The sequence below is a fragment of the Delphinus delphis genome, chromosome 14, assembly GCF_949987515.2.
Source record: "Delphinus delphis chromosome 14, mDelDel1.2, whole genome shotgun sequence".
NCBI classification, from domain to species: Eukaryota; Metazoa; Chordata; class Mammalia; order Artiodactyla; family Delphinidae; genus Delphinus; species Delphinus delphis.
Genome location: NC_082696.1, coordinates 71,238,138 through 71,266,010, shown reverse-complemented (window position 1 = coordinate 71,266,010; position 27,873 = coordinate 71,238,138). Strand labels below are relative to the sequence as shown.

At 40.7% G+C, this 27,873-nt stretch overlaps 2 protein-coding genes across 9 annotated transcripts in view; one reads left to right on the top strand and one right to left on the bottom strand.

The window, feature by feature from the left end:
• Window positions 1–10,903, bottom strand: part of UBE3D (ubiquitin protein ligase E3D) — a 161,443-nt gene extending 150,540 nt beyond the window's left edge. For all 6 annotated transcript variants that reach the window (XR_009521956.1, XM_060030293.1, XM_060030295.1 and 3 more), the window contains exons 1-2: window positions 10,771–10,903; window positions 1,539–1,735 (exon numbers count right to left, since the gene is read on the bottom strand). Coding sequence is in view for 5 of the 6 variants with exons in the window: in XM_060030293.1 (XP_059886276.1) it covers window positions 1,539–1,735; window positions 10,771–10,847 (274 nt within the window). In the remaining variant the exon portion in view is untranslated. The remainder of the gene's footprint in view (window positions 1–1,538; window positions 1,736–10,770) is intronic.
• Window positions 10,904–13,705: 2,802 nt separating this feature from the next.
• Window positions 13,706–27,873, top strand: part of DOP1A (DOP1 leucine zipper like protein A) — a 110,368-nt gene continuing 96,200 nt past the window's right edge. For all 3 annotated transcript variants that reach the window (XM_060030284.2, XM_060030281.2, XM_060030280.1), the window contains exon 1: window positions 13,706–13,778. The gene's annotated coding sequence lies outside the window, so the exon portion shown is untranslated. The remainder of the gene's footprint in view (window positions 13,779–27,873) is intronic.

Below are 27,873 nucleotides of genomic sequence, written 5' to 3'. Positions count from 1 at the left end.
AAGCACAATCATTCTCCAACAAAAAAGGAACGGAGCTCCCTCTACTTCTCTTTCCTTTCAAAAGCCAGGATAGAGATGCGAGGGAACACCTGACAACTCCTAAGCAGCTCTTCAGTACAATCCTGTTGACCGCCCTTGGGGCTGCATGGAGAAATGCAGATGAAAGCCTTCGCATCCATGAGGCAACAGGGAAATCAAGTGCATCTATAAGAACTATAATCCTTCTCTGAGAACCAGTATCCCATCCAGCTGTTACAGCCTCCGTTTCCCCTTTTGACATCATTTTTAATCCTCCGAAGCATATCATTCACATGGCAAAGAGGCAATGAACCAGTGAGGTCATTCGATAAATTACTGCGAGAAACATTTCTACTGCCTTTCTGAATCAACGTGCCAACAACAAAATATTGGAAGTATCACAGGCACAGCAACAATCAAAGTCGAATGATGCATCAAACTCAATTTCAGAATCTGTATGTACTGCTCCCTCTAGTTAGAAATGTCCCGGACATCCCTGGCGGCGCGGTGGTTAATAATCTGCCTGCCAATTCAGGGGACACGGGTTCGAACCCTGGTCCGGGAAGATCCCACATGCCGCGGAGCAACTAACCCCGTGTGCCACAACTACTCAACCCACGCGCCTAGAGCCCGTGCTCCGCAACAAGAGAAGCCACGACAATGAGAAGCCCAGGTACCACAACGAAGAATAGCCCCCGCTAGCCGCAACTAGAGAAAGCCCGCGCTCAGCAATGAAGACCCAACGCAGCCAAAAATAAATAAATTAAATTAATTAATTAAATGTCCCTAATGGATGCGATCATTTCCATCATTCAGTTCTCCGGTCAAACAATGCTTTCTCAGAGTGGCCTTCCCTGACCCTCATCTGCCCCTAGTCACGCCCTATCCCATTACTCTGCTTTACTTTGCCCACAGCACTTACCTCTGTATCCAAATAACTTGTGTGTTCATTACCTGTTCCCACTGATTAGAATCTTAAGCCCCATGAGGGCAGAGACCTTCCTAGCTTGCCCACTTCTGTACCCCAGCACCTAGATCAATGAGCTAATATTTGTTGAATGAATGAATTTCTACGTAATGCTTTAATATCAACCAGGTCTTGCACGATTGCCATCTGATTTCATCTTCCTATCAACTCTGTGAGCCAGGTTTTTTACAATTAAAGAAACAAAGCAGGGAGTATGTGGGAAATCTCTGTACCTTCTGCTCAATTTTGCTGTGAACCTCAAACTGCTCTAAAAAAAAAGTGCAGGCTATTAGGAAAACAAAATAAAACACTTAAAAAAAACCCCAAAGAAACAAAGCCTCAGAAAGGTTAAGTAACATGTTCAATTACATGCAGCTAATAATGGGCAGAGCTGGCAAAAAACACATCTTCTGGACCCCCAGCTCATTCTATGCAGCTGATGAGCAGTGATTTTCACCTGGGAAAAGTTCAACCTTTCAAAGGAAAAAAAAAAATCACCTTTGATTTATAATGAAAAAACAAATGCAGAAACAGGACCGCCAGCACTACTCACTTGTGCAGAATTCCGCCCGCGCCTGCAGCCGCAGGTGCAGCCCGTCCCCGGCCACGTGCCGCAGCCCACGGCAGGAGGACGGGACAAGCCTGACCCCTGCTGGCAGCCAGAGCTCCGTGCAGCCGCCAGGGCTTTTCATCTGGAGCGAGGTCGGCGTTATGCAAACATCCATGGGCAGACCTCCTTCGTCTGGAACGCTGGGAATTAAAAATAACACACAAGAAATTATTTCTCATTGATGAAAGCCACATTATGAAAGAAACAAAAACGGCCAAGGAGCTCTCTGTTCCTCTTCAATAAGGGCCCTGAATTTAGTCACTGCCGTGGAAAACCAGCAGTGAACTGGTCGTAAAGGAAACTAATCTACACTAGGTTTAGATGAGGTCAGAGAGTACTTTTCGCTGTCACCGTTAACATGAAAGTTCAGAGACATATTTTTCATTCTTGCTTCTTCTTTTTTTATGGTAACGATGCATTTTTAAGCATGTACTCTTTCTCACTGCCAATGATCCTGAGTGCCGGCTCTCTCCTCTACCTCAGTGCTTCCTCCATCTACTCCAGCCCGGACCTCTCCCTGGGCTGCTCCAGGATCTGCCGCACAGCCTGCCACTTCGCTTCCCCACCCCGACTCTTCCCTCCCACCAGTCTCCCTGACTTCAGCTTCTGCAAACCAGCACAATGGAATGCTAGTCTGTCATGCACCACGCACTTGCTTATCAAAGTTTTTTTTTTTTTTTTTTGCGGTACCCGGGCCTCTCACAGTTGTGGCCACTCCCGTTGCGGAGCACAGGCTCCGGACGCGCAGGCTCAGCGGCCATGGCTCACGGGCCCAGCCGCTCCGCGGCATGTGGGATCCTCCCGGACCGGGGCACGTGTCCCTGCATCGGTGGGCGGGCTCTCAACCACTGCGCCGCCAGGGAAGCCCCATCAAAGTATTTTTGGCCAGAGAATTCAACAAGACAGCGTAAGACGGTAGCTTATTCACCTTTTCGTCCCTTGATCCTAGCATGATTTCGACCTTCATTCACTCACTCAACACACCTTTTTTGAGTTCTACCATGTGCCAGGTACTGGGAATACAATGATTAACAAGATATTTCCTCTGCACCCCACACCCCCAAGCAGGGGACAGGCTAGTAAACAGGAATGATCAAGGGAGCATTAAAAGTACGTTGCACTTATTCATAATACAGGGGACTATGGAAGCACGTGGAGGGGGGCAGCGACTCTCCTAGGCCAAGCACTAAGTAAATGTTACGTGAATAATGAATGGATGAGTTAGTGACATATTCTTGCTTCTGAGACCAGCATTTCAATGTTTTACTTTACTTACAGTAAATTAGAGTAAAGCATTGGTATTTGATATACAGGATTTTGATAAGGAAGCCAGGATTACGTAAAACAAAAGGTACAGGAGAAAAAACTTTGTCGATTTTAAGAATAAACAAATAATGAAGAAAACAATCTAGTGATGTATGAATACCAGGCATGAAAGGACTTACTAACCCAGTCCACGACAAACACAAATCACTTGGTGCAGGCAACAGAGTAAAACACAGTTGCTGTCCACCAGGCACCAAAAGTACAGAAGGGTATGAAGACATATAGAGATGATACTCCTATGAAGTTGAAATATGCTCAGCACTGCACCAGAGGAGCAAAGCACCTGGATCCCCCTCTTAAGTGCTGACAGCAAGAGCAGGCCATCCACTCAGTGTCACTGAAGTGCAGAAGGTGGGCCATCCACTTGCATGTCATCCAAGTAGAGAGGTCATACCGTGTGTTCAGGTGTGAATCTTGGTCAGGCCTCCTCTTTTTGCCTTAGAAAATTTTAAAACTACTTTCTGGCTAGTTCCTATTAGAAGAGTGTAGATCTGCACTTAATTGGCAATACAGAATATCAAGAACGTGAGTCTTGGGACTTCCCTGGCGGTCCAGTGGTTAGGACTCCACGCTTTCACTTCTGAGGGCATGGGTTCGATCCCTGGTCAGGGAACTAAGTGTGCAACGTGGTCAAAAATTTTTTTTTATTTAAATTTTTTTGACGTGGACCACTTTTAAAGTCTTTATTGAATTTGTTATAATATTGCTTCTGTTTTATGTTTTGGTTTTTTGGCAGCAAGGCATGTGGGATCTTAGCTCCCCAATGACCAGGGATCAAACCCACACCCCTTGCATTAGAAGGTGAAGTCCTGACCACTGGACTTCCAGGGAAGTCCTCCAAAATTAAAAATTAAATTAAATTTTAAAAAAGAAATTATTAAAAAAACAAAACAAACCTGAGTCTTTTCCAGGGAAGACAGACTCAAACTCTTGAGTCAAAAGTCTAGTCTTCAGAAATGATGTTTAAGAAATAATAATCCTCTAAAGTAGATGTCAGAAAACTTTTTATATAAAAGGTCAGATGGTAAACATTTCAGGTTTTATAGACCATATATGGTCTCTGAGGCATAGTCTACTTTTTTTTCTTCCTAATGACCCTTTGAAAAATATAAAATCCATTCTTAGCTCATAGACTGTAACAAAACAGGCCGTAGCTTAGATCTGGCCCCTAGGCTGTAGTTTGCCAACCACTGCTCTCAAGATACACAATTTGTTCAGTTTGGTACTTCAGTGATTTTCAAACTAGACTGTGCACTTGGCACTTGGAAGCGTCTCAAGGGAAACCACTGGGTTCCTAAGTCCCCTGCCTGCCCACCTCTGCCATACCACCCTTTCCTCTCTTCCTCTTCCTGAAAAATGCAGCCAATTACATACGGCAAAGCAAGATAGGTATCTTCGAAAGGGTGGAAGAACCACTGAAGCCTGGGGTAGATATGAGAAACCCAGCAGGGTGAGGAGGGCCACCAAGCAAGGACGTCAGGTTCCAAGAGGAGAAAGGAGGAAATGTGAGCAGCAGGTGGGGGTCGGCTCAGCATGGAGTTTCAGAGCCTGTCTTAGTCTGCTCAGTTGCCTATAACAAAACACCACACAATGGGTGGCTTAAACAATGGACATTTATTTCTCCTAGTTCTGGAGGCTGGGAAGTCCAAGATCAAGATGCTAGCAGTTCTTAGGGAGGACTCCCTTCCTGGCTTGCAGATGGCTGCCTTCTCACTGTATCCTCACATGGCAGAGAGAGGAAGCCCTGGTGTCTCTTCCCATAAGGACACTAATCCCATCATAGTGGCTCCACACTCATGACCTCATTGAAACTTAATTATCTCCCAAAGCCCCATCTCCTAATACCACCACGGGGTAGAACTTTAACATATGATTTTTTTTTTTTTTTTTTAGCGGTACGCAGGCCTCTCACTGTTGTGGCCTCTCCCGTTGCGGAGCACAGGCTCCGGACGTGCAGGCTCAGCGGCCATGGCTCACGGGCCCAGCCGCTCCGCGGCATGTGGGATCTTCCCGGACCGGGGCACGAACCCGCGTCCCCTGGATCAGCGGGCGGACTCTCAACCACTGCGCCACCAGGGAAGCCCTAACATATGAATTTTGAGGGAAAAGAAACATTCAGAGCCCAAGCACGTGAGGAGAGTGTCGACACTGAGAGGAGGAAAGGGAAGTGGCAAAGGATGCCAGAGGAAGATTAATTGCATAGAGTGGAGCTGACCAAGTAAATACATGTCATGAGGATAATGGAATCCAGGATTCTCACCGTGGGAGAACAGCTACAAAGAGGGAAAGGGAGAAAACCAGAATGGATCCTATGGTGGTAGACTAGAATCTAAAATACCTGGGTGAAGTCATGGTTTCCAATGCATATAAATAGATACAGTAATATATATAGATATATATGTATGTATATTATGATATATTTAGAAACACACACATATACATGCATACATAAACACAATACGTATGTCATACACACACACTCTAGTTCTGTCTACTAGTGGGTCTGGGAGAAGTGACACACCAATAGTAATGAGTACACTCTGTGCCCAGATCTTGGTTTCTAAAGGTCATTTCCCACTTAAAAACAAAATGAACAAAAATGAAACAAAACACGGTTCCTTGGAAAAATAACTACATCCAGGGCTGGGACAGGAAAAGAATGAGATGAGCCTGAGCCTGGTATATCTTGCTGTGCAACTAAGTAAAGAAGAAATCAAAGAATGTCAAAACAAATAAACAAAAAACCAAAAAAACACAGAAATCATCTTGAAGGGACTCCCCCTGGCCACATCTGGTTATAATTTGAGAAAAAAAGTAACCCACTGAATGAAACAGAGCTATGGGTCCATACTGACATGAATAAATGAATGACTATACTTCAATTTAAAATAATAATAAATATATGAGTAAAAGGAAAGTATGATGAGGAACAGGGCATTTACACAGTCTCAATTAATACTTATTGATAATGAAAAGAATTATTAATACAATTAATACTTATTTTTTTTTTAGATTTTCTTTTTTTTTTTTTATTGGAGTATAATTGCTTTACAATGCTTATTGATAATGAAAATAAAGGGCAATTTACGGTGGAGAAGCCTGGCAGATACCACCCTATTTAAGTTCTCAAAGTTAACGTGAACTTGAATGGAACAAATCAAAATCATGTGCCACCTGAGAGGATGCGATGAGAACACAGCATCAATTTTGTGATATTCCTGCCAAAGATGTATAACCCGAACATAATCTTGAGGAGACATAAGACAAAACCAAATGGAGGAATATTCTACAAAATAACTGGGCTGTAATCTTCGAAAGTGTCAGTCAAGGAAACTGAGGACCTCTTCCAGATTGAAAAACGAAGGACACATGAGGATGCAATGCATGATTCTGCCCTGGATTCCTTTGTATTACAGATGTCAAGTAGACAACTGGAAACACTTGAATAAGGTCTGAGTATAAGATGGCAGTAACATATTTCCCAATTTTGAGGGTTGCATGTTGGTTTTGTAGGAGAACGTCTTTATTTGTAGGAAATCCACAGTAACGTATTCAGGAGTGACAGCAACTTACTCTCAAGTTTGAGATTATTCGAAAACAAAGTTTTTGAGACCCTAATTGCCCACACTTTTTATATGTGAGGCTTTTGTCACTATTCTCTTGTAATCTTTCAGGTGGCACACCCTGCTCAGAACTATCTAATAACCTCACATCTCAACTCTGAGTCGGAGCTAAGGTCCTTTCAATGGTCTCTAAGACCCAGTAATATACTAGAGGCAATTGTTAACATTCCAGGCATTTTGCAAGCCAGTTGACCTCACTTTGGTAGTTTGATATCATCTGTGGTGAAAGTATTCCCACCACAGGAATCAGTAAGTGCTGCAAATCAGGAAGAATGTTTTTGTCTGTCTGGTTTTCCTGGAGAGCAGGTCATTGAACATTTTCCAGCACATCACTGCAAGACCCTTTACTATGTGCTTCACCAGCCCACCTACATCTCTCTGAACTAGGCACCACCTCATACTTTCTGTTCTCTCACAGGGCAACAGTCTTTCACTGGGAATAATACAGTCCCAGACCTCACCCCTTTCAGTTTATTGCTCCACTGTTGCTTTCTCATTCAGAATAAGGGGTTGGAATTTTTTTTCCCTACCCCCTTTTCTGTCTTATTTTCTGCTAGGTACATATCTCTATTCACTATAACATGTATAAATATTTGTGTATTTTCTGCCTCCCTCTTGCCACCATTAAACTGTAAACTCAATGAAAGCAAGTATTTTTGTCTTTGCTTTGTTGGTGGTGTTCACAGCCATATAATCAGCACCTAGAATCTGAGTTTTGGGCCCTAGAATAGGAACTCAGTAAACATCTGTGAATTTAATAAATGAATGGCCAAGGTTTATCCCAGGAATGCTAAGATGGCTTAATATAAATAGACTGTTTCTAATGCAATTCACAGAAGTAGAGACTAAAGGAAAAAATATGACCATCACAATACAGGTAGAAATCATTAAGGAAAATACAGTATCTATTCATGATGAAAACCCTTAGTAAACTAGGAATAGAAAGGAACTATGAGGCTTCCCTGGTGGCACAGTGGTTAGGAGTCTGCCTGCCAATGCAAGGTACGTGGGTTCAAGCCCTGGTCCGGGAGGATCCCACATGCTGTGGAGCAACTGGGCCCGTGCGCCACAACTACTGAGCCTGCACTCTAGAGCCTGCAAGCCACAACTGCTGAGCCCACGAGCCACAACTGCTGAAGCCTGCGCGCCTAGAGCCCGAGCTCCACAACAAGAGAAGCCACCACAGTGAGAAGCCCACACACCACAGGGAAGAGTAGCCCCTGCTCGCCGCAACCAGAGAAAGCTGTGAGCAGCAACGAAGACCCAACGCAGCCAAAAATAAATAATTTATTAAAACAAAAAGAAAGGAACTATGCAGTCTACCAAACAGATTCGCCAAAAGTCAACATCATCACACCCAATGATGAAATGCTAGAAGCAGTTCTTTTAAGATTAGGGAAAGAGGGCTTCCCTGGCGGTGCAGTGCTTGAGAGTCCGCCTGCCGATGCAGGGGACACAGGTTCGTGCCCGGGTCCGGGAAGATCCCACATGCCGCGGAGCGGCTGGGCCCATGAGCCATGGCCGCTGAGCCTGCACGTCTGGAGCCTGTGCTCCGCAACGGGAGAGGCCACAACAGTGAGAGGCCCAAGTACCACAAAAACAAACAAACAAACAAAGATTAGGGAAAGAATAAAAATCATATCATTTACATGAACTGCAAATAGACTAAAAATTCTAATTAAAATGCAGAGATTCTCAAAATGGATTTTAAAAAACTCCGCTCAGTACATGCTTTTAAAATTTTACATATAAAGACACAAGTTGAGAGTAAAAGGGTAGAAAAAGGCATACCATGCAAACAGTATAGTCAGCTGATTTCTGACAAAGACATTGAGTTATATCAGCGGAAGAAATGGCAGCCTTTTAAATAATGGTGATGGGACAACTGGGCATCCTTATAGAAAAGCAATGAACTTTGACCCCTACCGCATGCCAAATACAAAAACTAATTTGACATAATCACAGATCTAAATGTAAAAGCTAAAACTATGTAACTCCTAGAAAATAAACATAGGAAAAAAATCTCACAAGCTGGAGGTAGGCAAAGATTTCTTAAGGACACAAAAAACACTAATCATTAAGGGAAAAAATGCAATAAACTGGATTTCATAATACTTAAGATTTTCTGTTCATCAAAAGACACAATTAAGAAAATGAAAAGTTACAGATTGGGAGAAAAATATTCACATACTCACAGGCATAAATGAAAAAGGTCTTGTTTCCAGACTATATAAAAAACTATTTAAATTCAACAATAAGACAAACAGCTTGATATTAGAAAGGAACATATATGAATGACCAAAAAGCAAATGAAAAGGTACTCAACATTATTAATCAGGGAAATACAAATTAAAATGACAATGAGATACTACTGTATACCACCAGAATAGCTAAATCGAAGACTGACAATGCTAAATGCAGACGAGAATGTGAAGCCATTAGAATTCATTTTTTTCTGGTTAGAGTGTAAACTGGTACAATCACTTTGGAGAACTGTTCAATGGTTTCTCATAAAGTAAAGCCCCCGTCTACCCTATGACCCAGCAAAAATACTTACACAAAAATGTATGGCAGCTTTGGGAATTCCCTGGCAGTCCAGTGGTTAGGACTCCACGCTCACACTGCCAAGGGCCCCGGGCTCAATCCCCGGTGGGGGAACTAAGATCCAGCAAGCCGCACAGTGTGGCCAAAAAAAAAAAATGTATGGCAGCTTTATTCATAACAAGCAAGCTCTAGAAACACACAAAATATCCAGCAATAGATGAATGGATAAATGAACTGTCGTATATGCATACAGTGGAAAACTACTCAGCAGGAAAAAAAGAATGGCCTATTGATATATGCGATGACATAGATGAAACGTGAATCTCGCAAACACCGTTGAAGGAAAGTAGCCGGAAACAAACAAGTACATATTGTATGACTCCATTTATACATAGTTCAAGAACTGGCAAGCTAATCGTTGTTGAATGAAATCAGAACAGTGGTTGCTTTTAGGGTTGGGGAAATTGGTGGTAGAGTTCAACAGCCAAAGACCACCAGGGACAAAACAGGAGTCCAGCAAAGTTCGGTTTCTTAACTTGCTGAAAAGGGAGAGTTATCCAGGGGAACCATGAAGGGCCCCTTTGACGAGAGAAAGGAGGGAGGTTGTCTTGTTTCGTTTTGTGTAAGGTGTGGGCTCCAAATAACCTCACAAGGTGAATTTGAGTTGGACGTGCAGCACTTATTGGAACTCATGATTTGAGAAAGGGCGGGGGAGGACGCAGGGGAGAAAGAGAAAGAAGAGTAATAAACATCGTCCCCATTTTACAATTGAAAACATTCAAATTAAAGGATTCTACTCTGGTGAAGAAGCTAGGATTGAATTCAGTTCTCAGGCCAAATCCAAAACTGCCACACCAGACATCCGGCTGGTTTCAGGAAAAGAGAAGGCTAAGCATTAGTCTATCTCAGAGTGGTGCTGTGTAACAAAACGTTCAGGATTTTAACGTCTAATTTACTCTGTTTGAAACAGTGGTCACAAGGGAACAGTCGAGGTCCCATATACTACCAAACCAAAAAAAGAGAACACTTTTCCTAACAGTTTCTTGTTTGTGTAACGAATAGCAAGTTAAACGCGTGCAGACTTCTCACTGGAACTCCGAATATGAATAAAAGAATGAGCTCCAATAAGAAGTCTGCAACCTTGGTTAGTAGTTCACTGAATACACGTTTACTGAACCAGTGTGTCGGTTCCTTTGCATAGAGAACAGTTTGGGGAGGAAAAAATAACACCGGAGTTTATTTACAAAACAGGAAGCTCTCACATTGGAACAGATTTCTTACAACGAGGATCCCAAAGAGGCAATCAAAACATTTTTTGCAGTCTTTTGTTGGAAACTCAGGGCACTGTCAACGGTGTGGTACATTAGGTATCCTCAAACTTTATCGTGCATCTGAATCCCGGGAAACGTGTTAAAATCTAAGTTCTGATTCAGTAGTGCCGATGTGGAGCTAAGACAACGCATTTCTAAAAAGTTCCCAGGTGATGCTGAGACTGCCAGCCGAGGGGAGACTGGGGGCGCGCGCGGGGGCGAGCAACTCCACTTTGAGTAACCCAGAAGCTCTAAGCAACTGGAAAAAAGAAATTCAAAATCCCGTCCTTCCGAGGGAGGCGGAGCCTGCCCGGGCAGCCGAAAAGCGAGCTAGGCTGCGCCTGGAAGCCCGCACTCCACCGCCCGCCTTACCCCAGGATCAGCAGCGCACTCTGCAGCCGTCTCCGCACTTCCAGGAACACGCGCGCCTCCGCCGCAGCCGCCGCCATGGCGGGCACCCAGTCAGGGGCTCCAGCGACCTCGGGCACCAGGGCCGGAAAGGGGCTGCACGTGCGACCCGAGCCGGAGCAGGAGCGGCAGCGGCGGCGGTGTGGGCGGCGCGGGTCTCCAGGACCCGGAGGTCGGCTGCCCGCCAGCCCACAGCGCCACCTGCCGGGAAAAGAGCGCGCCGCCGCGAGGACTCCATCTGAGGGGCGTGGCAGTGTCAAATCCCGGCTTTGGGTCTGAGTGCGGAGAAAGATGGGCGGGGGGGGGACCAGAAGTGTCCTCCCACGGTGCCACCTGATGCATCCGGCTCCCTGGAAATGACCTTCAAAGTCAGACCCCCCAGTGCAGTGCTTTGGGTAGCGTGGGTAGGGAGGAGACTGGACGAGAGGGAGATGATGGAGAGGGGTCGGTATAGCCGGGCACTGTCCCCAGGAAGCCAGAGAGCCGAACTCCCCACCCCAAACACACTGTATCTTGGATTTGTTTTTGTTTTTGTTTTAATGAACTACGGTTGGGTTTTTTTTTTTTTGTTTTTTAATGAACGCTAGTCGGCCGTTTGGTAGCTCTGTCTGAGGCAACAAATGTCCAGCACTGACGTGGCGTTGCTTCTCAATTTAGACCCAGTCGCTCCAGGATGGAAACGGTTGCAAAAATGTGAGAAGTTTTCTGTTATCTATGCAGAAGAGAGTGTGGTTAAATCCAGTATCATGAAGCACAGGATCAAGCATTCCCATAACTTTTGAAAAGAGGAAGATGAGAATGACTCCATATGTACATTTCCGCTCTTCACTTTTGCAAAAGTAAAAACTGACTCAGGGAAGTTGTACTATCATTGCTACTAGAAGATGTTTTTGGAAAGTTTGACCCGGTAAAGAAAAGGATCTAATACAATGTAAGTACTTATCATGGGAATATATTAAAATATAAGGCCATGGTGGTATTATAATGAAAATTCTTTTCAAACAAGAGGCTTTAAAAAAATACAAACAATGATTGCTTGTATGTAGAAAATCGTGTTTATTGATTTTCTACTTTATCATTTCAACGTCACAATTATCACACACCAAACGTATTAATTTGAAGATTTTCCAAATAAATAATAAAGCCATGTCCCTAGAGATACTAGTTTAAGACAGTTTTTCTAAAATCTATATTTGGAGTTTTTAAAGTTTATTGTTTTGCCTCACAAATTCCTGTATCCATCAGAAAAATTAAAAATCATGGCTGGAGGTAACACAATTAAAAGAATTAAGTTGACTGCTATTTCATCTCAATGGTGATGAAGCGTGATGGTTTTGATGGAAGAAATTTTCACATATTAAGATATAGGAAAGTCATTCTGGCTTATACAAGGTTTAACTTGAACTTTAGGATAACCAAAACAGCCTATTTGTGGCCTATTAAGTATGCATTGAGGACTTCCCTGGCGGTCCAGTCGTTAAGACTCTGTGCTTCCACTGCAGGGGACGTGGGTTCAATCCCTGGTCTAGGAACTAAGATACTTTATGCCACCTGGCACGGCCAAAAAAAAAAAAAAAAAATGCATCGTGCATCTACTTTAACCATTAAAGAAAACATGCATTAAAAAAAAAATGGAGTAACTGTGGTTCAGACATTCCAAATGGAGCCAAGGTGGTCATTGTGACATAGACACGTTCTTGTATTACTGAGAACTTAAAATTTCTGAACTGTGTCAGACTCAAGGACACCACCAACCATTCTCAGAACAATATCTGCTAGCAGCTGCCAGCTGCAAACTTATAGCCTCAAGGTCTCCCCTTGTAACTATGCAACCGTTTCAGACCCCAACCAATCCTTACGTAACAAGCACCCATACTTCCTGCCAGCTCCAATCCTAATGCTTGACAAATAATTTATGTAATTTTGGGCCTTTTGTCTTTATAAGCTGCCCCCATTTTGTAGTCTAGTGGAACACAATTCAAGTGCTTCTTCAATCTGTGTCTCCCAGGCTATAGTCCTCAATTTGGCTTAAATAAAACTCTTTTTTTCTTCCTAATATATATGATATATTGGTTTATTGATTATTTCCCTCCACAATTTCGACTCCTTATGCCTTCCACCTTTAATTCTCAAAACTATTAAGTGCCTAAATACTGACACATTATATTGAAATATAACTTTTTTTTTTTCTTTGTTGGCCACTCGTCTTGCAAGATCTTAGTTCCCCGACCAGGGATTGAATGTGGGCCACGGCAGTGGAAGCATGCAGTCCTAACCACTGGACCATCCGGGAACTCCCTATATACCATTCTTAACACAGCATGCTCTTCATAATTGATGTTTCATTATTTTTAAGAATTGTTATATTTTATGTATTCATGTATTTCACATTCGCAAAAGAAATCAACCAATTTTTTCACCCTACATTTTAGGCAAAAGGGTGCAATTCTTGTAACAACATGATTCTAGGGTTCTAGAATGAAAATATCTCCTTATGTGATAACAACTATTTGTCTCCTAACTTCACAAATCTTTTAACCTCTCTGTGCTTGGGGTTCCTTAATATTGAGGAATTAAACAATTGGTTAAACAATTTAAACAAATACTTAAATAATATTTAAAAGCTATTTTCAACTCCTAGCATCCCTTCCATCTCTCCACCCATCATGATGGGGCTGGCGCGTGGAAAACACCTGCTACACCCCTTTCCAGGTCCACTCCCTCAATTGGTGGTGATGGGCCGCTTCCCCGACAGTCCGCTTGAGGGCGCTGTGGCTACAGCTAGCGCCGGGAGGCAAGGAGCGGACCGGGGGCGGGGATCGAGGGCCGAGGACGTCGACGCCGGCGTGGGCGCGAGCGCGAGCGCGGTGCACGCCGGGAGCTGTCACTAGGCCCTCCGGCTCCCGGCCTCCGTGTCGCTGCCGCGGTTGCCAGGAGAGCGGCGCCGGCAGGAAGCGGCCGAGCCCCGACAGGTAACAGCGTCCCCGCCCCCAGCGCGGTCGCGAGGCCGGCCGCCGGCCCCGAGAGGCCTGCTTGGCCGGGCTCGTTCCCGAGCCGCCGGGACGCCCCGCGGGTCGGCTGTTGGGTTGGGGGATGTAGCTGCCCCGGCCCCGCCTGAACTCGCGAAGCCGGCCGGCCGGCCGCCCTCTGGTTTCCGTGGAGGCGGGAGCTGCGCGGGGACCGGCGGGCCGGGGCCGGCCGGCGGCGCCGCGAGGAAGGCCGGGGCCGGCGGGGCCGGAGCGTCGGGTGACCGGGTAGAGCCTCCTGCGCAGGGGCCGCGCGGTGCGCGAGGTTGGGGTGGAAGTCGCACCTGTGCGCTGAGAGCGCGCGGATGCACTTCGGTGTTGGCGGAATCGAGGCTTCTTGCGGCCTCTTGCATCTGGGGGGTTGGTTTAGGATTGAGGAGACACAAATGCCCGCCCTGGTTCATATTACATGCGGGGGAGGGGGTTGTTGGAAAGGAGTGTAGAAGTTTATTAGAGGAAGTCATATCAGTTATAAGGAAGTTGTTAACAATCATCACCTTTGATTCCCGAGACTTTTAAAGTTGCAACATAACAATAGTCGCTTGTTCGGTCTCCATTCTCGGAGGGGGAAGGGGAGTGGCACACAACTACTTTTTTTTAAAGCAAAGTAATTTGTGTTTTGATTATTCTTACACTTTCTTAGAGTTCTGTGGAGTTTGAGAAATATAAAGATTGGAAAAATCTGATTTGGAGATTGCAGTTAAAGCAATCAAAACTTTTTTTGTGATTACAGAAAAGATAGGAAACTAAGTTTTCGCCTGGGAAATAAACCCCGAACTATAGAAAGACAAAATCCTTCAATTTCGATGTTGTTGGCTGTCTTGATGTAGACATAAGATCTCGCATTTTACTGTGGATAACATATGTTAGCTTTATGTTGTAAGTAACTCTCCACCTGATAAACAGCAGTGATTTTTGTTGAGCTGACAAGTTATAACGAGAGTAAATTAAAACCAGTTGTAGTACAAATGGTTTATTTTAAAGTGATTACTTTCAGCCACTCTGAACTAAATCATTACCCAGAATTACGAAACAATAGATCTCCAGGTGACCCTGATTATCAGGAACCCGAGACTCAAAGAATTAAAAACATCTGAGTTAATACACAAACCTGGAAATGTAACACCATAATCAAAATATTAAATGTAAAGTAAATGTTAATTAAATGTTTGACTATAGGAGTCCTATTTTGACTCAAAGGAGTCCTATTTTGACTCAAAGGAGTCCTGTTTAATAGTTAAACTAGTGGAAAGAACTCTTGCCTGGGAAGGAGAGATTTCATTCAAGTCCTTTTTTCTCCTGATGACCAGGTGTGATCTCTCTAGGCCTCAGATTTGTCATCTGTTTAAGGGAATTTCATAGGTTCACATTTTTCCAAACTGTTTCCCCTGAACACCATTCTGAATCCATTAATACTCTTACTGCCCCAAAACAGTGTTCCATGGCAAATAATTTGGGAGCACATTGGTTTACATCAGGCTTAACTTCTGATTTACTTTTAACCGCAAGACTTCTCAAAACCTTTACTACTGTACTAATACGCACGTACACTTCCAGGGTGTAAGCTTCCCAGGGAAGGTTATCCAAGCATTTCCTAAACTTACCGGGCCAGAGAGCACATTTTCTCATGGCCAACCTGTTAACGTCTCCTAGGGTATATTTACATAGAACCCAATTGGAAAATTACTGTAGTTGAGCTGAGTCCCCTTTCAGCTCTAAAATTCCCTACATTGTATGCGTCTATGGTGTTCAGATTAAGCTTGGTGGCAACTCACTGGACCAAAGGGCTTATATGTGCCTTAGTAGGATATTGAAGATTCACATAGTTTTCTGTGAACCTTAATGCTTTAATTTATGGCGGAAGAGTATCATCTTTTTTCTGGTCTCTTGATGCTTTTCTATAACTAATTAATTCAAGTTTGGAATTTGATTTTATGGTCAAGTTATTGATTTTATTAAGAATGGCATTATAAAGTTCCAAAAGTAAAGACTTGTTGATGATTGCATTGTTTTTTTTTTTTTACAGTGATTCCACTTTCTAGTCGTGAATTCTTAACCTATGAAATGTAATAAAAGCCACTTGAAATGTACTTAATAACTAAATAATTTTAAGAGCTTAGATCATTGAAAAGAGTTAAAGGTTAGGGGCTTCCCTGGTGGCGCAGTGGTTGAGAGTCCGCCTGCTGATGCAGGGGACACAGGTTCGTGCCCCGGTCCAGGAAGATCCCACATGCCGCGGAGTGGCTGGGCCCTGTGAGCCATGGCCGCTGAGCCTGCGCGTCTGGAGCCTGTGCTCCGCAACGGGGGAGGCCGCAGCAGTGAGAGGCCCTCTACCGTGCAAAAAAAAAAAAAGTTAAAGGTTAAAATGTAAATACTAAGGCAGTTATTTCTAAATTGCTTACAAACAAAGTCTGTGTTGAATACAATCTCAGATCATTTTGCTAAATTCCCTCAGGTGTCAGTAGCACAACACAACCTGTGTGGCTACTTCTGTCTATTCTTTGTTACTTTGTTAGGGGTGAGTACTGTTAATGTGCTCCTTTGTTTGAGGGGGAGGGGAACAGTACATTTAATTATAATAGGTAAGCCTTAATTCAGGTAAGTTCTGTCCCTGAAATGAAACTATTAAGTATGGAGCTGCTATTTTTGTGTAATAGCTAACAGCTTTTGAAATTTTATTATATGAAAATAAGTACTTTTGATCCCCCTGTCTGAATTGGGATTTCCCTTCTCCTGATTGTGTTTACCTCCCCTTCCCAAACTATCCAAGCCTGAAACCTCAGTGATTTTCTTTGCATAGGTCAAAGGTACGGTATCACACTTATCAAGGAAAAATTTACATGTAATAATGTGCACTCGTTTTATGTGTACATTATATACACACCCATGTAACCACCACCACAGTCAAGATTTAGAACATGTCGCACACCACTCAGGCCTGTATTGTTATGCTTTTGTTCTCTTTGAATGTTCTGCCTGTCTCTGCATGTCTAAATCATATCTGTTAAGTTCTAGCTTAAATGCCACCTTGTCTGTGAATCCTTTAATTGCCTCATTTTGAAGTAATTACCTTCTTTTCTGACTTTCCTGTTTACATTTCTTTGAACATTTTTTCTGTCCTTCATGATGGCAAAACCAGCGGCATGCTTATAATAGGCAGTTATATTTGTTGACCAAATAGAAAGTGTAGTATTTCTCAAACTTGACTAAGTCATTCTTATATCATCTTCAGAATTTTGGCCATATCTGCATACTTCCTGTATACTTACTTTTTTCATATTTATCAATATAACTATTAACATAATTTTAAAGGAAACTTGAAGTAACCACCATAAATAAAAAGCAGGTATCTGAGATTTCCTGATGTAGTCAGAGGAATTGAAAGAGAATGAAGGGAGAAGAACTTCCTCGCTTGATTTAGTGTCACTTAGCCTTGTCCTTGGGCCCCATAAAATCTTTTCCCATCTGATTGGTCGTCAAAATTTGGGAGGTACTGGCTTAATCAGGGCCTGAGAATTCCTTAGAATTTTATCTGTGAAAGAACTGGGAAATAAAGCCTCAGTTGCAAATTAAAAGGTGTACTGAGTTTCATCTTTGTATTGCATTTTTAAAGTCAAATAGGATCATTATTGAATCGGTAAATGTCTATTTTCTTCAAAAATGTTTTTAATATTAGTAATTACTTTTACAAATAAAAAGTAATTACTTTTACAAATAAAACATCTTTTTGTTATTATGGTACATTAGCTTTAAGATAAACCTTTGACTGTAGAGAAATAAATCTAAATTTAAAACCAGTTAAAGCCTTTGATATGACAAAGTGATGATTGTTGATGCAAGAGTGATGAAATGTTAATAATATGTTTATCTGGCAAAGCTCCTACAATAGTAGATGAGGTAGTAAACTTAAAAGAGTCTGATAATCTCCTCTACTTCTTCCTCTCATCAATTATCAAGTTTGAGCTGTATATTTTTATTTCCATCTTGCAGGAGACATTTCCAGCCTTTTTTCTTCTGAGGTAATGAAAAATTCTCCTCTCTTAATGGAGTTTTATATGAACAGGAAAGGAAATAAATTCCCTACTCTTGTTCTATAAAATATACTTTGTATCTCAACTTGCTGACGTTATTTACCGGTATATATCTATATTATGCACTTAGTGTTTAAATTGCCATTGTTTCGTGTTTATGAACAAAAAGTTAGGTAAATAGACCATTTAGTTTGGTGCTATCATTTTCCAAAAACTACTTTACCTGAGTGGTAATACTAGGTAATCTAAAGTTCTGGGATGCAACCTCAATTTGGAAATAAGACAAGAGCCCTTTGGATGATAGTTTTTATTTCATAAAAAAACCTTCACCCAAGCAAGTAGTTTCTTTCCTGTGTCTGTACTATAAAATAAAGCAGCATTATAGAAGCAGTGCAAATAAATTCTTATCATTTAAAAGTGACAGCAGACTGTAATCCGAAAAACTATAAAAGCATAGCAGGCTTAGTCCTTTGCATTATACATATAAATAGCCCTACATTTCCAGTTGCTTTTGCTTGTGCTGTTATGTTATGAAAAAACACAGTAAGATATCAGCCAGCCGAAACCCTTAGTATATGCGTTATTGTGATCAAATTTTCCAGATAGCTTGAATTTTTTATATTATATACCATAAATGCCATCCCATTCTGTAGTTATACTTTTTGCTTATCTTCAACATGATGAAGAGTCATCACTTGGCACAATGGCTTCTCATATACACTTACATGTCTTACAGTGTGTCTCAATTTTTTTTGCGTTTCTAATTATGTTTTTTAATTGAATATTTATGTACAATATTATATAAGTTACAGGTGTACAATATAGTGGTTCACAATTTTAAGTTATACTCCATTTATAGTCATTATAAAATATTGGCTGTAGTCCCCGTATTGTACAATATATCCTTGTATATTATTCCATACATAATAGTTTGTACCTGTTAATCCCCTACCCCTGTTGTCCCTCCCCCTTCCCTGTCCCCACTGGTAACCTCTAGTTTGTTCTCTGTATCTGTGAGTCTGCTTCTTTTTTGTCATATTCACTAGTTTGTTGTACTTTTTAGATTCCACATATAAGTGATATCATACAGTATTTGTCTTTCTCTGACTTATTTCACTTAGAATAATGCCCTCCAGGTCCATTCATGTTGCTGCAAATTGCAAAATTTCATTCTCTTTTTATGGCTGAGTAGTATTCCATTGTGTTCCATACATGTACCACATCTTCTTTAACCATTCGTCTGTTGATGAACACTTAGGTTGCTTTCATATCTTGGCAATTGTAAATAATGCTGTTCTGAACATTGGGGTACATGTATCTTTTCCAGTTAGTGGGGGTTTTCCTCAGATATATACCCAGGAGTGGAATTGCTGGATCATATTTTTATGATATTGCTGGTTCTATTTTTAGTTTTTTGAGAAACCTCCATACTGTTTTCCACAGTGGCTGCACCAATTTATACTCCCACCAACAGTGTAAAAGGGTTCTCTTTTCTCCACATCCTCACCAATATTTGTTATTTGTGTTCTCTTTTTTTTTTTTGGCTGCGTTGGGTCTTCTTTGCTGCATGTGGGCTTTCTCTAGTTTCGGCGAGTGTGGGCTACTCTTCGTTGTGGTGCGTGGGCTTCTCACTGTAGTAGCTTCTCTTGTTGCGGAGTACGGGCTCTAGGCATGTGGGCTTCAGTAGTTGTGGCTCATGGGCTCTAGAGTGCAGGCTCAGTAGTTGTGGCGCGCGGGCTTAGTTGCTCCGCGGCATGTGGGATCTTCCCGGACCAGTGCTTGAACCCGTGTCCCCTGCATTGGCAGGTGGATTCTTAACCACTGCGCCACCAGGGAAGCCCCTATTTGTGTTCTTTTTGATGATAGCCATTCTGACAGGTGTGAGGTGATATCTCATTGTGGTTTTGATTTGCATTTCCCTGCTGATTAGCGATGGTGAGCATCTTTTCATGTTCCTGTTGGCCATCTGCATTTCCTCTTTGGAAAAATGTGTATTTAGTTCTTCTGCCCATTTTTAAATCAGGTTGTTTTTTTTGATGTTGAGTTGTATGAGCTGTTTATATACATTAGATATTAACCTCTTATCAGTCATAACATTTGCAAATATTTTCTCCCATTCAGTAGATTGTCTTTTTGTTTTGTGGATGGTTTCCTTTGCTGTGCAAAGGTCCCATTTGTTTATTTTTGCTTTTATTTCCTTTGCTTTAGAGACAGATCCAAAAAAAATATTGGTATGATTTATGTCAAAGAGTGTTCTGCCTATGTTTTCCTCTAGGAGTTTTATAGTGTCTGGCCTTACATTTAGGTCTTTAATCCATTTTGAGTTTATTTTGTATATGGTGTTAGAGAATGTTCTAATTTCATTCTTTTACATGTAGCGGTCCAGTTTTCCCAGCACCACTTATTGAAGAGACCATCTTTTCTCCAATGTACATTCTTGCCTCCTTTGTCATGTCACTGACCATAGGTGCATAGGTTTATTTCTGGGCGCTCTATTCTGTTCCATTGATCTAGTTGTCTGTTTTTCTACCATAGCATACTGTTTTGATGACTGTAGCTTTGTAGTATAGTCCGAAGTCAGGGAGTCTGATTCTTCCAGCACCGTTTTTCTTTCTCAAGATCGTTTTGGCTATTTGGGGTCTTTTGTGGTTCCATAAAAATTTTTAAATTGTCCTAGTTCTGTAAAAAAATGCCATTGGTATTTTGATAGGGATTGCATTGAATCTGTAGACTGCCTTGGGTAGTATGATCAATTTAACATCATTAATAATGTTGATGTTAAACAATTTTAAAGTTTCCTTGACAGAGGTTTTTCTCCTGAGGAAAAAAAGAAAATATGGTACTTGCTTTAAAGTTAATGTCTGTCATTTTCAAAGAAGAATAAATATTTAAATGACTTCCATACTGTATACCACCAGTTTCATAGGTGTTACATCAGTTAATCAGGATTTCACCCTTGAGCCTGAATGAGGGGTTCCAGCAGAATTACTTATCTTTTTTTTAATGGCAACTGGCATTTCATTGGAAGGCTGTCTTCAAAATCTTTGCTCCAAGCCTACCTGATTCTATAATTTGAAGCTGCCAATTTTACGTGATCTGTTAACTGCTTTTTAAATTATGGCTTTTAAGTTATAATAGAGGTGTGGTTTAAAAAGGAATATATTATTTGAGAATAAACTTTTTAGTTTTCTTTTGCTACGTAACATTATCTCAAAATGTAGTGACTTGAAACAATATAAATCTCAGGAGAGACTGGGGAGCCGTTTGTCTCTGAGGTTCTGGCTTGAGATTTTGTGAGGTTGCAGTCATCTAAAGGTTTAATTGGGATTGGAGAACCCCCTTCCGAAGTGGCTCACTCACCTTCTGGGAAGTTCTTTCTGTTTGTTGAAGGGAGGCCTCAGTTCCTCCCACAGGGGCCTCCCCACAGGGATGCTTGAATGTCCTTTTGGCATAAAGGCTAGCTTGCCCCAGAATAAGAGATCCAAGAGACATCAGGGTGGAAACCACAATGTCTTTTATGGCCTTGTTTTCACTTCTGCAGTATTCTATTTATTGTTCACATAGGCCAGCAGTGATTTCAGGAGGAGACTACACAAGAGCTTGAGGATCATTGGAGGCCATCTTGGAAGCTAGCTACCACATCTTGTAAAGCTAGTATGTGAACATGTCACTAAGTAATAAACAGTACATATTTACTCAAAATGCAGTTTATACACAGCTTATGCTTTTAGAAAGGATATTCAGAGATTAACTTACCATGCCACTTGAAGATTACTAAACAAAGCAAGTACTTTATCAACTAAATTCTTAGTCTCCATGGTTCTTTGGAAATGATGGGATGACTGGGTTCAGATGTAACACTGAAGATACAGGTTTTATTCATTTTGATTTTCTTCTTATGAGACGAAGGAGGGGCGAAAAAATGCCACATATTACACAGCTGCTATTTGATTTTCTTTAGGGATACTATTCATTCATATACCTTTAAAAAATTGAACTTATTTAATACCATAAAGAGGGAATAAATCATGTGTTTTTAAAAGTATAGAAAAAGTATGCAGTGAAAAGTCTCCGTCTCCCAGGCCCCCATCCACCCAAGTTCCCACCTGGCCTCCAGGAAGTAATCAGCTTTACTGTTGTCTTGTGTGTTCTTTCAGAGCTATATCATATGTATGCTGATTATATGAATATATATTCTCCCCTTTTTATATTAATGGTAGCATTCTGTAAACAGTATTCTGCACCTTGATTTTTTACCTCATATGTCTTAGGAACATTTTCTAAATCAATTAGACTTTATTCTTTTTACCACTGGAGTATATTCTATTGTCATTCAGTTTTTAATATTTATTGGTTATTTACTGTAGGTCAAGCACTGCTAGGAGCTGGGGATGTGAAAGCTAAAATGATAGATAAAGACTGTGTCACAGGGATTAACACCACTGGGAGTCACAGTTCGATTACAGTGAAGCAAAGTAAGTTCTATGATAGGGGAAGTACAGTGTATAGTTGGAGTCCACAGAAAGATGTATGTATGTGAATGTTGGGGAGATATAAAGGTCAGGGAAGACTTCCCAAAGAGGGTAATATCTGAGGCCTGAAGGATGAGAAGGTTCTAGCCAGGTTAAGTTATGATTCAGTGTTTCAGGCAGAAAGAGTTTTTTAAAAAGACTTTATAACATATTACAAAGCTGTAGTAATCAAAACACTGTGGTACTGGCATAAAGACAGAATAGAATAGAAAGCCCTGAAATAAACCCTGGTGTATATATGGTCAAATGATCTTTGAGAGAAAAGGAGTTGTTTAATTGGTATAGAGTTTCAGTTTCTCAAGGTGAAAAAGTTCTGGAGATTAATTGCACAATTTGAATATACTTAATAACACTGAACTGTACACTTAACAGTTGTCAGTGTGGTAAATTTTATGCATTTTTACCACAATTGAAAAAATGACATTAAACTTTTCAAAATGTGGCATATATGCATTTTCAAATACTATCCTGTAATGTAAGCCATGTTTCCAAATATTGACAAATGGTACTGTTTAAAGAATGAGCCAGGTCAGAGGGGTTGAATCAGAAGGTATTGTGCAGAGGCATAGCATTTCAAATATAGTTTGACAGAAAAACTTTAGGTGATGAAAAGGAGTACGGGGCCTATCCAGAGAAGAAATAGCATATGTAAAAGCACTGAGGTGGGGGCTTCCCTGGTGGCGCAGTGGTTGAGAGTCCACCTGCTGATGCAGGGGACACGGGTTCGTGCCCCGGTCCGGGAAGATCCCACATGTCGCGGAGTGGCTGGGCCCATGAGCCATGGCCGCTGAGCCTGCACGTCTGGAGCCTGTGCTCCGCAGTGGGAGAGGCCACAACAGTGAGAGGCCCACGTACCGCAAAAAAAAAAAAAAAAAAAAAGCACTGAGGTGGAAGGGAGCAAGTCTTTGAACAGTTGACTAGTGTTAAAGAAAAAATATTCAGTGACACTTCTTAAGATGGTAAGGCCAACCTTATTCAGTATCATCATCATAGGTGTAGGGACCACTGCAATGGGATTTTACAGTGGAAGAGAGAGATTGGCCTCAACTCTCAGTGTGGGCACGTGGGACTTTATAGCCAAGGAGTAGTTGAGGGTCAGTGGATGGAAAACTACTCTTAAGAGGAAGCATCAGGAGTAAGAGGGGATTCTGGTTAAAACCAACCTAACAGGATTCTTGCTGCAGACAGACCAGGATGATCAGTAGTTGGAGGGTGAGGATCCTGATCAGATGTTGAGGGTGGAGGATTCTGGTTAAACTGACATAGCAGTGTTCTTGAAAAAACTATATTTTATAAGAAAGTGCACAGATGGGCCCAGGAGAAGGTTCAGACCCTGGCCAAAGTTTGGTCAAGCAAAGAATCTTTGTCACTAGGTTTTGCTTAGCTAGAACAGAAATATGTATTAAGATTGAAATCTAGGGTCTAGTTTATGAAAAGACTTTAATCATATGATTAAAAGCTTGCATGTATATACTTTCTAAGTGATTGAATGTCACAGCTGTAGCAGTGATGAGAGTACTTCCTACATGCTAAGTAAGCACTGGGCTGAAGTGCTTTTCATGGTGTATGAACTTATTTTTCTGAGCTTCCAGCAGGGAGTTATATGCTCAAACTCTTTTTTGCTGTGTAAAATTAATTGGCTGTTAGAAAGCTGAAGGTAGTGAAAGATAGATGGCTATTGTACTAGTCCAGGTGGAAACTATTCAGAAGCCATGGTTAAAAGGCCATTCTGAATGATACTGTCTACCACAGTCAACTTCAGCTGAAGAAAAAAAAAGCTGAATTTGTTGATAGATTTGAATATGAGAATAGGGAATAAAGCCACAGCTCATGCTGTGTGATTGTGTGATTGGAAAGATGATGGTGCTGTTTTACTTCAGTAGTGAAGTAAAAACAAAAACAGGACGATGACGTTCAGAGAATAATAATAGCAGTGCTTGACAGGTTTCTTGTATTGGAGTGACATCCTAAAGGAATTTAACAGAGTACAGTGACTGAAACGGAAAGTAAGGAGAGTCTAATAATAATGATAACAGTTGATGGTTTTATCAGTGCTTTGGAGGGTACCTAGTTTTCATAAAGGGCCTCTGAATAAAGATCAAGCAATACCTTATTTTGGTTCTGATTCTATTAGGTGCTTCAGAATTTACCACAGTATCTAGAGTTGGGCTTCTCTGGTGGCGCAGTGGTTGAGAGTCTGCCTGCCGATGCAGGGGACACGGGTTCGTGCCCCGGTCTGGGAGGATCCCACATGCCACGGAGCGGCTGGGCCCGTGAGCCATGGCCGCTGAGCCTGTGCGTCCGTAGACTGTGCTCCGCAACGGGAGAGGCCATAACAGTGAGAGACCCGCGTACTGCAAAAAAAAAAAAAAAAAAAAAAAAAAACCCACAAAAAAACGAAGTATCTAGAGTTAATTCTCTTGCAGAGTAATAATACCTCAGCAAGGTTTTGTTCTTTCATATATGTGTTATTAATACTTTTGTTCTATTTTTACCTTAACCATAAAACGTGAGAGGGAATGAACATTGGAAGAGATGTAGAAGAAGCAAGGCAGGTCTGCTGTAGGTAGTACCTCATTTTTCTCTGTGAAGTTTTCCTGATGTCCTTCAGATTAATTCTAGTCTCTTTCCTTTACCCATCAAGGGTTTTAACACTTGCAAGGCTACTTACTATGTAGCACCATTGTTTCATAGCTTTGAGCAAACCTTTGTGCACAAACACACGCATGGTTTGTGTACAGTGTGAATGCTTTTTTGTAAATCCCTGTATGTAAAATTACTCAGCTAAAGTGTTGATGCCTCCCTGCTTGTGTAGTATTTTGCTCCTATCCTTTATATGCATAGGCATTGATTGAATCTGCATCTTAGTGAACACGTATGTGTGTATGTTTTACTCCTCATGATTATACTTTTGGAGCAGTTTCAATAAAATTCACAAAGGAAAATAAACCTTATTGTGTAGGATTTTTTTCAGTTGGGAAAAAAATTATATCTTTTTTCACAGGGAATAAAATTTGTTTACAGATACTCGAACTTAAATACATTACAGAAAAATTTGTTTAGTGTATACAGTATAGTATTTTTATGTTAATTTGTATAGCAACCAGTCTTTATTTTAAAGTTGAATAGTAAAATTAATAGTATATTGTTCATTAATTTTTTAATGCTGAGACCATTATTGTTAAAGTACTAATTTTAAAAAAATGAAATTTTATTTGAAACAATTGATTGACTTAATATGGTGGGTTTAATTGTACTGTAAAGATTATTTTTGCTTCTTTTACTTTATTTCTAGTAGTTTATTTTAGTTAAGAAAATATTTCTTTCAAAGTTTAAGCAAAATCATTATTCTTCATTATTAAATGAAGAAAATAGCTACAAATGAACATATTTATTTTGAGAAAGATACTTTCTGAAAAGTGATGTTTTAAATAAACTTGGAAAAGTACTTGATAGGTTAGCTGAAAGTTAGATGTGTCCTTTATCTTGTTTCACATCTTTCTTTTTAATCACTCTGACTAGCTACTCAGTTTTATCATTATTGTTCTTACGTACAAAAAAACAAGCACTGTTTTCTTGATTCTTCCTAATTGAAAACAAACCAGAACATGGTCAATCTAGATAATTTAGATTTTCTTTAAGTGTATTATTCTGATATTTACTCTCAGGCTGACTTACCCTTGCCACCTAAAACATTTCTGTTTCATCCCCCCTCCCATCCCCATCGATAGGGAAATCAAGCAGATTTTAATATTAGCAAATGCCAAACTTCAAAAAGGTATGTTTAAAAAAGGCATATGATAAGTCCTAAAGGCAAAATTCAGTTGTTTTAGATTCTCAGTTTTAAATTATCAACACAACCATTTCTTTCTATAGATATGTTTAATACAAATATGACTAACCTAGAATATGTAATTGAATTATCAGTGATGCCCATAGGTTTCATGAAAATGTGGGAAACTTCTTTGAAACACTTATTTTCTGAACTATTATTTTGTCCCCTCGTACTTAGCAGCCCTCATGAATTATATCTCCCTTTCCCAAAAGAGAAACAAAATAAAACCTGTCTTTACTGGGTCTTGTAAAGCATCCCTTGGGTGCTTAATAATAGAATTTATAAACTAGATCCTACAGGATTCATCAGCCCTGGGCATCATTAATTTGGGGAAGCCACACCTGTAATTGTTTTTGGAGACACAACCCAAACCTGTAGCACCTCTCTAGGATTTAATTCCACTTGAGAGCGTATTTTTACTTGTTTAGAATTGTTTTCTCAGGCAAGTAGATTGTACATACTATATATAGTTCTTGTACATACTATATATATTATATATAGCAATACTATGTATGGTTCCTCTTCCACTCTAGTCATTTATTGAATTAGAATCACTGTTTTACATGTAACAACCAAAACAAAACCTTTTACATCCGAATTTATAGTCATTTAGCCTTACACTTTAACTTAAACACTTGCAATATCAAGCAATGAGCTAGGTGGGGGTATTCAGAGTTGAGCTTTTGTCCCTGTGCTTAACTCAAGGTCTGGAAGGAACAACAGAGATATTATGTACTTACATTATTACAGTTTTTTTTTTTTTTTTTTTTTTTTTTTTTTTTAAGAAATAAGTGCAACAGGAAAAGAAAATGCAGTGTCTAAAAACTGGGGAGGTAAAGAGTCAAGAAAGGCTAGATAGCCTGAACAGGTTTTCAAAAATGAAAAACAGAGGAGAGGTAGGATATGCCAGTCAGAAGAATTAAGAGCTGTAATTTAAAAGTAGTTCAGAAAGGTAAGTGATTAAGGACCAGATGCAGGAGTCAGCCTGCCAGAGTTCTGCCAGGTTCCTCCCTTTACTCTCTGTGGAACGTCAAACACTAAAGCATTCATATGTACGTGGACCCATGAGCATACCTGCTTCATGGATTTGTTGTGAAGATTACATGAGATAATTCGTGTAAAAGAGCTTAGTGTAGTGCCTGCCACGGAGTAATTAATTCCTAAGTCAGTTGCTGTAAATATCATCATCTTGAATAATGTATGGGCAATGTTTATTTGCCAGGTGTGCTTTGGGGGCAGGATGGTTATCTTTAACTCAGGGCATATGCTTAGTGTTCACTATTATAGCTGTTTACTACTTGATGCTTACAGTAGAATCCCAGCTACCCAGTAATGGGTCATTTTAAATTGTAATATGTGCCCATGCTTTTCTATTTTCTAAATTACTTCATATTGCTTATGTGTCACAGAAATCACAGAATTTAAAGCTACAAGGAACCTTAAGTTACCACTTTTATAGAATTCAAAGACTGTTTTTAACAGATGTATAATTTTGTATATGTCTATGGGAAGAAAAAGCAAAATTAAATCAAGTTTGTTGTTTTTCACTCTGATGGAACGCTGGGATTCTTAATTTTTCATATCTTAGGTTTTAATTTTTATAGTTTTTACTGAAAGCAAAAGTGAAAATATAGCTAAATATA